General features: G+C 35.8%; 1 protein-coding gene across 5 annotated transcripts; it reads left to right on the forward strand.

Moving 5' to 3' along the window:
• Nucleotides 1–3,438: 3,438 nt before the first annotated feature.
• On the forward strand, nucleotides 3,439–12,867 carry LOC131160412 (protein FAR1-RELATED SEQUENCE 5). Of its 5 annotated transcripts, none has more exons than XR_009138040.1 (5): nucleotides 3,439–3,689; nucleotides 4,706–6,963; nucleotides 11,574–11,749; nucleotides 11,833–12,159; nucleotides 12,252–12,867. XR_009138040.1 is itself a non-coding variant. In XM_058116073.1 (4 exons), exons 2-3 carry the CDS (start codon nucleotides 4,783–4,785, stop codon nucleotides 11,745–11,747), a joined length of 2,355 nt encoding a protein of 784 aa, XP_057972056.1. In that variant the 5' UTR covers nucleotides 3,463–3,689; nucleotides 4,706–4,782; the 3' UTR covers nucleotides 11,748–11,749; nucleotides 11,833–12,867. The 5 variants fall into 5 exon arrangements, 2 of the variants coding, with proteins under 2 accessions (XP_057972056.1, XP_057972055.1); XR_009138042.1 differs by having other exon boundaries at nucleotides 11,905–12,159; XR_009138041.1 differs by having other exon boundaries at nucleotides 11,574–12,159.
• Nucleotides 12,868–13,930: the final 1,063 nt, after the last annotated feature.

A 13,930-nucleotide genomic window follows, 5' to 3' on the forward strand; every position in this document is an offset into this window, starting at 1 on the left:
AAAAATACACAAATCTTTTTTTGATGTTTCATAAAAAGATAAACCTTTTAAGGGTGTAAGTGTCCCAAAAATCAAACATAGGGAAGAGGTGTGTGGGATTTCTAAAATTTTAAAAAAGGTTTATGAAATTTTTGAAAGTTAAGAAACAATGAGTGTCTTTTGTCTTTAAATGTTTGATTCATTGATAGTAATCGTGAGTAACGAAAATCAATTATTTGTCGAAATTCAAATAATAATAAATTGCTAAACTTCAAATAATAACTTGTTGACTTTATGAGTCCAATCCTATTTTAATAATGACAAATTACTTGGTATTTTACCTGTGCATTGAGATTTTGAACAGGATCATGACTTAGCATGCACGGATGGTAAGTACGCTATGACAGGAAAAAGGAACACAAAGTACATATCACTTGGCTCAATCCATGGAAGTAGAAGAGCAAAAGGAAAAAGACAATCTAGATTTTTAGTTGTAATCTGCATTAGGTTTGATTGTATTTGCATATTTCATAAAATATGATGAAAAGCTCAAAATGACATATAGACCGACCCTAGGATGCATGTTTTTCATGAAATACTCATATGCATTTGTTATAGGGTGGATCTGCATTTTAGAAGGATCATAGGGCTAAAAAGTAGGGCATTCATCAACTAGCCACATGAAGTCGTCGACGAGCGAGTGTAGTACACTCGCCAACTAATAAGTCATCTCGTCGATGAGAAAATACCGAGACCCTAATTTTCTCAGGCAGCCCACTCATCGCCGAATCCCCTGTTCTCGTCGACGAGAGACTAAGGGACATTCGTCAACTAGTACAAACATTTGTTGACGAGTCTGTCAAGCAGAACGATGCTCCAACGCTGAAACATACATATTTTTTTTTTATTAAATGTATTTTAAATGATCCAATGACCAAAAATCATTTAGGTGCTTAGATTACTTATAAATATCATCCTAAAACTTTAGTTTGCTAGCTTTTGAACCCTTGCACAACTTTTGCATACCTTTTGCTAAGCTTTGCCTACTTTCAATGTATTCACTTCAAGTTTGGGCATTTGTCAATATCATCTTCAAGATCCAAGTGCTTACGCTAAAATCATCTTATGAAAAACCGGTTTGGTCTTGAGGTTTGATTAAGTTTATTATTGAGCATTCAATTTTATTTTTATACGTTGATCTACTCCTTTATTCTTTTACTTAAATTTTTTATTGGGAGCAAGAACTCGAATTTCACATATATATTTGTTTGAAAAATCTTTTGTAATATTCAAAGGTATATTTTCATTCAAAAGATTTCATATTATTTTTGCAAGAAGTATTTGAAAGCAAGAGCTTAAATCTTTGTGATATTCAAAGCCATATTATGATTCAAAGATTTTATATTTTATTATTCTTGCAAAAGTTATTTGAAAGCAAACCCTAAGATCTCCAAAGCATATTTTTTAAGATATCATTTTTGGGAGATATTAAATAAAGTTTAGATCTTTGAAGCATCTCATACATATATATATTTTTCATATAAATATCATACTTTTCATATACATCATTGAGAAAAAATATATTCTCTCTTGAACTTCATATTATATCTTGTGAGAGTGCTTATGGCAGATTGTACTCATTAGCTTATTGAGAAGTGTTTGAGTGTTCAGAAATATTTTTTCCATCATTTGTATTCACGGTTCGGGTTGTGAATTGGGAGGAGGAAGTTGTACCTCTTGTAAGTAGCAGATTATAAGGAGGAAGTTGTGCCTCTTGTAAGCAGCGAATTGTAAGGAGGTAGCTACACATCTTGTATACAGCAGATTATAATGGGAAACTCCATCCCAAGTAAAGGAGCAGTATAATGGAATCTTGGGTAGTTTGCCCAAGACGAGAACATAGGCCGAGTTTGGCCGAACCTCGTTAAAAATTCTGTGTTTGCGCTTTCTCTCTCTTTATCTCTTTTTACATTTCTGCACTTATGTTCATATTCGATCCGTTGTGCATGTTTTAAATATTGACATATCTGAATAACTAAAATACTTGAGATTATTTGGGTAATACTGAATTGTTTGAGATACCCACACATTAAATTGATAAGTTGTGTAATATTGAACTATAACGCCCTAACTTGGCTCTGTTAGGGAGCACTGTGTCTCTCCTCCTCCACCTGGACCAGACAAGAGGGGGTAGGCCTTATCGGACTAATGACTAGTATCATAGACCAACATGTGTCTTTTTCAGTATGTTTTGTCCTCACTCACATACTTCCTAAGATAACTTCTCAGAAGGTCACCCATCCCAAGATTACTCAAAGTTAAGCACACTTAATCGTGGAGTTCTTATGGGAAGGCTTTCAAAAAGAAATGTGCATCTTGTTGATATGGATAAGTCACATCTAATCATTTTAAGTCTTTCTTTCACGGGGTATCACATTCTTACCCACTTACAGAACGTAACGTCTTTGTTGGGAACCCACATTTCCAGACCTAGGCGATAAGAATCTCATCACACTTTCGACTGGGTAATTACTCTGATACCATTTTATAACGCCCCAACCTGGGTCTACCAAGGAGCATTGCGTCTCTCCTCCTCCACCTGGACCATACAATAGGGGTGAGTCTTATCGGACTAATGACTAGCCTCATAGACCAACATGCGTCTTTTTCAGTGTGTTTTGTCCTCACTCACACACTTTCTGATAAAACTTCTCAGAAGGTCACCCATCGTAAGATTACTCAAAACCAAACATGCTTAATCATGTAGTTCTTATGAGAAAGCTCCCGAAAAGAAATATGCATCTTGTTGATATGAGTAGTAACATCTAATCCTTTTAAGCATTTCTTCCATAGGATATCACATGAACAATTTGTCCTCTAACTTGTGCTTGCGTGGTTGTGCATTTTCAAAATTAGAACTTAAAGACTAATATTTTTTAAAATACCCAATTCACCCCTGCTCTTGGGATTACACATAAATTCACATAACTGAACTTCGTAGGACAAAATATGACTTTTTTCAACTAGTATAAAATGTTAACATACTCAAGGTCTTATATGTTTGAATCTCTACTTATATAAAAATATTTTATAAATACTATTTTTTAAAACTTTAATCAAACTTATCCCATGATTATAAGCTAATTCAATATTTAATCTGAATTTAAATAAATTTAGATAAAATGCTACTAAATTTCCTCAAAAAATTATGCCTATTTAGAATTTGATGCTTAAAACTTGTACTTTCAAAAGAAATATTTGTTTTATTTTTTTTGAATAATTTTTTTAAATCAAAGAAATAAATATGAACATCAAGAAAGTTTTTGAGTAGAATCAACTAGTTAAGAATATGAGAATTAAAAAAAATGAATTAACTCATTTTACCTAATTTTGGGGGATTTTTGATATATTACTTATAAAAAGATCATATACTGATTTTGACCCCTCAATATTTATCTTATTCTAAGATTGACCCCTCAAATCCCTAAACGGAACTAGTGCAGAGCGTCAGAACCCAGACCTGGAACTCGCGTGCCTCGACCAACGACTCCTTGCCACTTTATCCGTCTCCGGCCAAAACTCCGGCCGCCAGCGAATACTCCTTTGCCACTTGACGGAATTGAAGGTGCTAGCTCGAGCTATCGGATCTCTCTTCTCGTCACCGCTGATCACGAGCACTGTTTAGGCCAGTCGTCTGCTTCAATGGACAGGTTCTCTCTCTCTCTCTCTCTCTCTCTCTCTCTCTCTCTCTCTCTCTCTCTCTCTCTCTTCAATTGCTCCTATCCGATGCATGTTATTGCTGGGAGCCCTCAACCCGAGCAATCTCTCTCTCATTTTAGAATAAAGTGCAGAGCATGAAAGAACTTGGCATTCCTATAAACAATTAAAAATTGTGGAGTGGCCGAGCAAAAATAAAAATAAAAATGAAACTCTGGAGTGATATGAGGTTTCAGTGTCTGCGTGTCATGATCGATGCATCCGAGCTGCTAATTACTTTTTAAGATATATAAATTGATGGGTAAATATGGAGAATAATTTATTAAAAGATTAGAAATTTGTAATTGGAGATCGAGAAGGATGATCCATACCAGAGTAAAAAATGCATTAGTGCTTTTTCCAATAACTTTTTCTTATTTCTCTTTGTTTCTTCCTTTCTGGTTGAAATACATGTTGTGTGATTTGACACATGAATTCATCCGCTAATGTGTTTTCTGTCACCTCTTACTGTGGTTCTTGGGATTAAGTTTACATGGAAATGGAATGATCCCAAATAATGTGAACTGAGTTATAGCCTTTTTTTTTTTTTTTTTTTCGGGGGTTAAAGTTTTCTTCTCACCAGCAGTTTGGTTTTTGAAATATGACACTAGCATTTAATCGAAAATATTATGCTCTTGAAACCTCAGGAAATTTTGTCTCAATTTAACTTTCCTATAGTTCACTGTTCAAGAGCTACTATTTCTTGCTTTTGCAGGCATACATTTTTTTCCCCTGCCTTCGCAGGTTTTTTTTGTTTATGTTTTTTTTTTTTTTTTGGTTTTGTTTTGTTTTTTTGGGACTGGTTGTCATGTTGCCTGTATGTGCTTCTATATTCGCAAGATTGATGGGTGTTGTATTCATGATTCAATTTGCAAAAGTGGAAGTTCTTTCCAGGGATTGCTTAAATGACTGAAAAGATTTTAGCTAAAAATCAATTGATTTTTTAAATTTTTTGTTTTTTTTAATTCAGGGATTGAAATGCACAGGCTAAATGCAAAGCATAGTCAACACAGTGAAATTGGAACCCCAAATTGAATTGAACTTAACATGGAAAACGAGGTGATTGATTTTGATATTGGTTTGGGAGGTGGAGGGGGGCAAGAACAATCAGGAGAAGATGATGGTTTGGACATTGAGCACCCTATTGATGATGAGGACATGGAAGTGGTGGTGAGTCCTTTTGGTGGTGCTGGAGAAATTTACATTCCTGAAGGAGACCTAGATCTTGAACCTTATGAAGGAATGGAGTTTGAGTCGGAAGAGGCTGCCAAAGCTTTTTACAATTCATATGCTCGGCGCATTGGGTTCAGCACTCGAGTCAGCTCTTCTCGTCGATCGAGGCGGGATGGTGCGATCATACAGAGATCCTTTGTTTGCGCTAAAGAGGGCTTTAGAAACTTAAATGAAAAGAGAACCAAGGATAGAGAGATTAAGCGCCCCCGGACCATCACCAGAGTGGGGTGTAAGGCATCCTTGTCAGTCAAGATACAAGATTCTGGGAAATGGGTTGTTTCTGGGTTTGTAAAGGAACACAATCATGAACTGGTTCCTCCAGATCAGGTGCATTGTCTTCGCTCTCACAGGCAAATCTCTGGTCCTGCTAAAACCTTGATAGACACCTTGCAGGCAGCAGGTATGGGTCCTCGTAGGATAATGTCTGCCTTAATTAAAGAGTATGGCGGAATCAGCAAAGTTGGGTTTACAGAGGTAGACTGTAGGAACTACATGAGAAATAATCGCCAGAGGAGCTTAGAAGGAGACATCCAGCTCCTTCTGGATTATTTGAGGCAAATGCATGCTGAGAACCCTGCATTCTTTTTTGCTGTTCAGGGCAATGAGAGTCAGTGTACGGGCAATGTCTTTTGGGCTGATCCAAAGGCAAGGATGAATTACACTTACTTTGGTGATACCGTTACATTTGACACAACTTACAGGTCAAACAGGTACCGTTTGCCATTTGCCCCCTTTACGGGGGTAAACCATCATGGACAGCCTGTGCTGTTTGGTTGTGCTTTCCTAATAAATGAAACTGAAGCATCATTCATTTGGCTATTTAAGACTTGGCTTGCCGCAATGTCAGGTCATCCGCCTGTATCAATTACCACTGATCATGATGCAGTAATACGGTCAGCCATCAGGCAGGTATTTCCAGACACCCGCCACCGTTTTTGCAAATGGCACATCTTCAAAAAATGTCAGGAGAAGTTGTCCCATGTCTTCCACCAACATCCAAATTTTGAAGCAGACTTTCACAAAAGTGTGAACTTGACTGATTCAATTGAGGAGTTTGAGTCTTGCTGGATGTCACTTGTGGATAGGTATGGTCTCAGGGATCATGAGTGGCTTCAAACCATATACTCTGCTCGTAAGCAGTGGGTCCCTGTATATCTGAGAGACACATTTTTCGCTGAGATGTCTATAACACAGCGCAGTGACAGTATGAACTCTTACTTTGATGGGTATGTTAATGCTTCTACTAATTTAAATCAGTTTTTTAAGCTGTATGAGAAGGCAGTAGAGAGTCGCAATGAGAAAGAAGTGAAGGCAGATTATAATACAATGAACACTACTCCAGTTCTGAAGACCCCATCTCCAATGGAGAAACAAGCTTCTGAGCTCTATACAAGGAAATTATTTGTGAGATTCCAGGAGGAGTTGGTTGGAACACTTACTTTCATGGCATCCAAATCTGATGATGATGGGGAGATCACTACATATCAAGTAGCAAAATATGGTGATGATCACAAATCTTACTATGTTAAGTTCAATGTTCTAGAGATGAAAGCTACTTGTAGCTGCCAGATGTTTGAGTTTTCGGGTCTTCTTTGCAGACATGTATTGGCAGTTTTTAGAGTGACAAATGTTCTTACTCTTCCATCCCATTACATTTTGAAAAGATGGACAAGAAATGCCAAGAGCAGTGTTATATTGGAAGAACCTGTCGGGGATGTATTGAATAGTTATCTGGAGTCTCACACTGTTCGATACAATACCCTTCGTCATGAAGCTTTCAAATTTGTAGATGAAGGGGCAAAATCTATTGACACTTGCAACATGGCAATGACTGCTCTACAGGAGGCTGCAAACAGAGTTGCCTTTGCAACTAAGAATGAGGGGAGAACTACCATGGTTAATGGGCGTAACAGGGATAACTTGACTAGCAGTGGAGGCCAGTCAAGTTATACTGGGGGTGATCATGAAGGGAGCTTGGCCCAACCTTTGTCTGAGGTCTGTCGATTTTCTTTTATTTTCTTTTCCAAATTATGCATGTGCGGGTCTGTGTCACTAAAATTTTGCTTCCCCATATTTACATATATAAATTGTTTTAACATGTGTCTCTACCTTATTGAGATTGTATAAAATTGACTCTTGGATTTCATTATGTTGAAATTGTTAGCTTTGTTGTGCTGTTGCATATTGGTAACATTTATGCAGTTAGTTATTTCAATATTCTGTGATTATCAGAAGAAAAGTTCTGAGATGTCTTGGTGGGTTGGGGTTATGTGGACAAGAATATTCAGGCATCAGTTTGGCCCAAACTACTGCCTAATTCGCATTAGGTGCGGCTATCTCTTGGTGTTGGATTTGCCTAATGCCTCAACAAGGCCCAACTTTTTGAGATGTTCAATCTTTTCCTTCAAAATGATATTACTATGGGTGCTCAAAATGGTCCAGTTTTTATGAAATGTCTAGTTATTTCCTTCAATATCATATGTTATACATGCATACTCCATGTAGAGTGTTTATGATGGGCATCTAAGCCATTTTGATGTACTCATGTGACTGGAGAATGAATTATCTCATAAGGACCCCAGCTGCAGAAATCATTCTTCCTCTTTCTAGTCGTGCCTAGCTATTTGGTTCATTGCCACACAATGTATGTGTTAGTGGATTTTATTGTTGTGTACACCACATATTTTTTGTGTGTGTAAATTCTTTCCCTATTCATGGTAAAGCTTCAACCTTCTTGTTTGGATGCTTTTGCGGATCACTTGCAAGATGGAGCTCCCTCTTTGTCAAGCAAATTACTTGGGTGTTGCCGGTTGCAAATTGGGTGGATCTTTTTTATCTGCTTTGGGTGGGGTTACTCCAAGAAATTGTGTTAGGTCTTGTTGGATCCTAAGCCCAACAGATTTAGGTTTAATTAATTAGTTAGGATTTTGTTTATATGAGGATTTATTTTCAAATAGCATATATTGGAAATTTTATTTAATTATAGAAGTCTTTGGTTTGAATTTTCTTAGTTTTATTTTCTTTTATAAATATTTTTTTTGTTAATAGAGTGCCTTGGTTGGAGTTGGGGCTTTTGGAATTGAATAGAAGTTACCGTATGTTTTCCCCTCTATATCTCTTTCTCTGCCTTTCTTATTCATCCTCTCATTTCTCGTTCTTCATCTTGTTCTTTCTCTCTCTCTTCTTAGTGACCATTTCAACATGATTGGATCATTTGATAATATATTTTAGATCTCCATCATTATTGTTGGTTTTAACTAGTAAGGCGGGGTCGATATAAGCTGTAGGGATCTTTTCAAGTTGTAGGTACCACGAGGATGAGGATAAGTAGGGTTGCAGTCGAGCCAAGCAAGTTTTACAATGCTCAAGCTAGTTTATTAAATTTTTAACCAAGCTCAAGCTTGAGCTAAGCTCAAACCAAGCTTCAATACTTGCTCAAGCTTGTTCATTTATGCCAGTGAACAAGTGAACTGAGTCCTTAGCAAGCCATGCTATCGAACTACTCACGAACACATGGTTCTTTTGGAACCTTTTGCTATGAGTTGTGAGAGGCTCTTAAGATTTTGTTAGGAAAAAGGTGAGAAGGGGCTCTTACTAAAGCTTTTCTATGGTTTCTTTGGCCCCACCAAGCTAGCGACCTTGGGCCTTGACCCTCTCATTGAATTTAGGTTCTAGAGTTTGGGTTAAACAAACCCATGGCTAGACAGCCAGCTAAATAAGCCCACTACAGTCTAAAGAACCTAATTCGACCCTACTAAACGAGCCCATCTAATCCAAGTCGACTAAATAAGCCCAAAGAAGCCTATAATCTAACGACTTGAGCCAAGCCTGTTCATGTTCAAATTTGGCTCATTTATTAAAATGAGCCTCAAAATTGGGCTTGGGAATTGCTCATTTATGAAATGAACAAGCTTGAACGAGTTAAGCTGAGCTCCATAGCGGCTTGGTTTCTTTGCAGCCCTAAGAGGAAGTCCTAGAAGGACGTGAGTTAAAGCAATAATAAAATACATGATCACCTATCTAGCAAAGGCAAGGAAACTCGGTATAATTGAAGGATGAAAAGGAATCTATTTCGGTGAGATCAAGTTCTTGGAATTTAAGACTTTGTTAAGTAACTCAAGTTGATTATAATCTTCTTTGACCTTTATGCTGATGAACTCCTTTGGCAACTGTAGTACCATTGTCATGGTATTAAATAACGGCTGTTACGTAACGGAAAATCAGGTTGACGATACCGTTACAGGCCGCATTAGCAGTGAGCAGAAAATTCACGTGGGTAACGGCTGTTACACTAACGTTACGGCACATAACGTTCGTTACAACACGTTACGGCCAACAGCCCCTTACAGTACTGCGTGCGTTCCTTCCTTATCTCCTCGAATCTGCTCCATTTTGTGTGTTTCTCGTCTAGCTTAGATCTCCTCATTTGAAGCCTCCAAAGAACTGAAAAGCAGCTTAGAAGCCTTTGATTTGTTGTGCTCTGCAAGCTGAGTTCTTTCACTCGAATCACTCTTCGTCTCCTTCGTACAGCTTCGATCTACTGATCTGAAGCTTCGAAATCCGCAAAATCAGCTTTGATTTTTGCCTTTGAAGGTGTTCGATTTTTCCCTATTCGTCATTCGTCTCCTTCATCCAGCGTGAGAACCCAAAAATCAGCTTCGAATCTTTGAAGCCTTCGATTCCTCCATTCGAAGCCTTCAATTCCTCCAGATTTTGGAGGCTTGTAGATTGCAGCTGCAGCAGCTCTCTCGCAACTTCAGTCAGGGCTCAGGAGTCGGGAGTGGGTAATAGGTAACTGGTTAAGGTATGTTTGTTTCTTCACTCTTCACTTCTTCTAGACTTCTGCTTACTTGCAATTGTAAATTACTAATTTATTATAAATTAATAATTTAGTTTGATTTATAGTTTTAATTTATACTTTATATTTATTATTTAATTAGTATGTAAATTTGTAAATGATTGTATCAGTAGCATTTATTAATTAAAATAAAAAATTAGTATAAAATTATTAAAATATAAAATTTATAGAGGTACTTAGACTAGAGTTAGAACTTAGAAACTTAGAGTACAAATTTAGTAAAAAATTATTAACTAATATTCTACATATTTATTTTTTTTAATACCTTGACAATTAATAATTTAATATTAGATCTATAATTTATAATAAATTCTAATTTCTACACAATTAGTCAAGTCTCAACTCTTAAGTGACTCAAGTTCAAGTACACTACCATTAAAAATAATTAAATTGTAAGATTTACAATTCCATATTTATTTTGTTAAATTGTAAATTGTAATATAAATTATTGTATTAGTAACTTAAAGTTTAAATTTAATCCATCATTTATGTAATATTGTTATGTAATTAACTAATTAATTAATTATGTGCCATTTTATTATTTAATTAATTGATTTTTCATTTTAATTACATTTCTACATCATTTTACCCATTAAAGTAATGCAAACTATAAAAAAAAATATGCCTTTTTTTGTAAACAGCGTACTAAAATTAATATAAAAATCATAATGCCTATTAAAAAGCATTTGTGGATTGAATGAAAGCCTTCAAAATTCATAAAAAATCATGCTTTTTCTTTTTTTTTTTTCGATTTTGGCATGGTTGTGCATGCATGAAAAAAATTCACGACCGTTACGTCCGCTTCCCATTACGTAGCACCCGCGTCTCGTGACACCTGCAACCATTACACTACGTTACCCGCGACCGCAATTTCGAACCATGACCATTGTTTTGTCATTTCATGACATTTAGTGGCTGTTGGTTCTTTCATGTTTGATTCATTAAATTTTCCAGGTATTTACCATCGCATTGTTATCTTGCTAGTTTTTTAACTATTGTAATCTTCATTCTATTTTGAGGCCTCTCGGGTCTCTGATGTGTGTAATTGGCTATCTTGGTTCTTTTTGGCCATTGAAATGTGACCATGGCTTTATGAGCCATTTGGTTAGCTGATTCAAAGCAGCCATTTGACCAATGCAGTTGGCCACCATCTATCTATTTATCAACTACAGTTTTTTTCCTTCATAGATTGTTGCTTACATGAATGTGAACACTTTTCAAGCACCTGATACTAGTTGGCACTAGCATGGCAATTCATTTTGCTATAATTCTTTGTAGAAAATTTGTTCTGTAATTTAGTGCTGGTAATCAACAAGTTTTTATTTTTATTTTTTTCAGTAATTGGTTTGGTTTGTTTTGCCTTGAAATTCCATTTAATTTGTAGTTCTTTAATATTCTATTTTTTTTCATGGTACTTAGTATTCCTTTCAAAATATGACTGCATTTATTTGATATTACATAGAATTTGCATGGCTGTAGGGGAAAAATATAAATAAATAAAAGAAAAGAAATTTCTTTGGTTGCTGTCTTATTTTCTCTTGCGACTTTATTTACTTTTTTATTTTTTTTTTCTAGAATTTAAGCCATATTCATGCAGTTTCATGAGCATTTGTTTTCAAATACTTGCTTGTTCACTGGTGGTTACCATTTTAATATTGTAGTCATACAAGGTTATGTAATTTCTGTTTGTACTCGATAAATTTTATTGGGTCCGTAACTGCTGAGAACTTTTATGCACGCTTTGTAGGATGATATGGACAAGAAAATACAGGAACTTAGCTATGAACTGGAATGTGCAAATCGTAAGTGTGAAGTTTATCGAGCCAACCTGCTTTTAGTTTTGAAAGATATTGAGGATCATAAACAACAGCTATCTATTAAAGTGCAAAACGTAAAGCTTAGCATGAAAGATGGCTTTTAAAGGTGCAATACAGTTTCAACATGAAGTTTATATTTTATTTTTTTTACTCTATTTTTATATGTATCTGTTCTTGTACATGCCAAAGTTGTCCATTCACTTTTGGAGCAATGTAGATGTTGGGAAGCATTTCAAATTTCAACTGTGTTGATTTTGGTAGATGCACTTTAAGTTCTCGTGTCAATCTGAATTGACAACTCCTCCTTTCCAAACAACTGGATATGGCTGGCTTCAAATCTGTACTATTCTGAAATGAAATATACGGTAATAATCTCACAAGCTATCACGGAGGCATTTGTATAGAAACATTAAGTCTTGCAGGGATTGCCCCACTGTTCCTTTTGGCTGCTGCATTGGCTCTGGATAGCAGTTCAACATATGACTGACAAGTAAATGAATTCTTGGTGGACTCGAGGTTTTTCTCAACTTCCTCTGTACTTTTTTTCCAAATAATTTGCACCTTTCTATTGGTTTGTATTGTTCGAGTTCATAACGGTGATCTTGCAGGGGATAAAAACATTGCCGTCCGGTGGGCTTATGCTTGCCAACAAGAGATACAAACCTTAAGTTCTGATGGTTGATCTGGTGGGTGAGCTTCTTGTTAGCTGTTACGTTTTTCCCCCGATAAGATGTTGAAATGGGTGAAGAGGCAGTTTTCCGTGAGATAATCATGATATGATCGTCATTTTATGTCTCTTTGATTTTAATTCATGGATCCAACTGTTGGATCTGAACATTTGAGCATAATCACCCCAACCCACTAAAAGGGGGGGAAATGTGAAGAAAAGAATAACTGCTGTACATTCACGAGCTTGGTTTGGAGTAGTGAGCGGCAGAGGTGGCTCTTTCTCTCAAGACGAAAGACTTTGTACCATGCACATAACTGTTACTGGTTTGTTTCTCCAGCTTAAGGAAAAAAAGGCAGGAGAGGAAAAGCCAAGAAAAATCAAAATCCTTTTTCATGTTTTTGTGCTTGGAGTTCATACTTCTCGGATTTGAATTCATGTGGATTTAGATTTAAAAAAAATACAATATAATGTGTGTAATGCCAGTTGTTGCTGTGGTCCAGCAACAAATTGTTAGTGCAGATAGGAAATTTTAAATAATTTTAAGCCTTTCCCAATTTAAAGAGAGAGAAGAAATTTATATCAATTGCTCTGCACTAGCAACCCACATCCATACCTGATGTTAAATATGCATGTATAATTTTGAACTTGGAGAAAATGCAATGAACAGAGATGAAACTGTCTCCTATGATCTGTGCTGTATGCTCCATCCAAAGATCTAATTGGAAATGGCAAGATAAGTGTTCAAGCAGAGTTGCCCCAATACTTAAATTCTTGGAGATCGTCACATTTATGCTTGCTTTGATTAAGGATTTTACTTGAGAAGGCAAAGACAAAGATGAAAAGAATTCAGGATTTTATTTTACTTTTTCTTCATATGAATAATTAATATGAATGAAAATTTAAGCAAATATGATTGAAAATTAAATAAATTGAATGTCAGTTACATGTAAAATAATTTTTTTTTTATTGATATGTTACATATTTTACTCTTTCTTACTTCCCTCCGCGGCCCAACATTAATAACTCAATTCATTGAACTCTTTCTTTTTGGTTTCCTAATGATTTTCGAGTTGCAAATAGGCATTAGAAAATTTCGAACTAAATCATAATTGAGACACTAAAATTATCAATTTGCTAATGATATTCAAATCATGAATTGTAGAATTATCGCTTGTTGGAGTTGATCGGTAGCCGGAAGTCGTGATGCATACATAAAAACACTCAAAAGAGAGAGAAAATCAAAGTGGAAGAGGAAGCTATAAAAACAAGCGCGATGGGGGTGAAAGAGCCAAATTTGTTTTTTCATCAACCTTCTCTAGCTTTCACTCGTATTCTTATTTTGGACAAAATGAGAAATCATCATTATTTAATGAATTTTCTTGATTTTTTCAATAATTTTTTATCTTTCGCCTCTTCCTTTGTTACCAAACATTCAAATTACTTTTTTTTTTTTTATGTTTTCTTTTCCTTTCCCTTATGAAATTCAAGATCCAAATGGCGCTTCAAGGGTCAATTAGGGATTATCTTGTGTAGATATTCTAATTGCATGGGTGCATATTTGCCCCTTGTTTACTTGAGAGAGAGCACAATGGTGAATTAATGTGTCAAAAAAATATA

Source organism: Malania oleifera, chromosome 7, assembly GCF_029873635.1.
Source record: "Malania oleifera isolate guangnan ecotype guangnan chromosome 7, ASM2987363v1, whole genome shotgun sequence".
NCBI lineage: Eukaryota > Viridiplantae > Streptophyta > Magnoliopsida > Santalales > Ximeniaceae > Malania > Malania oleifera.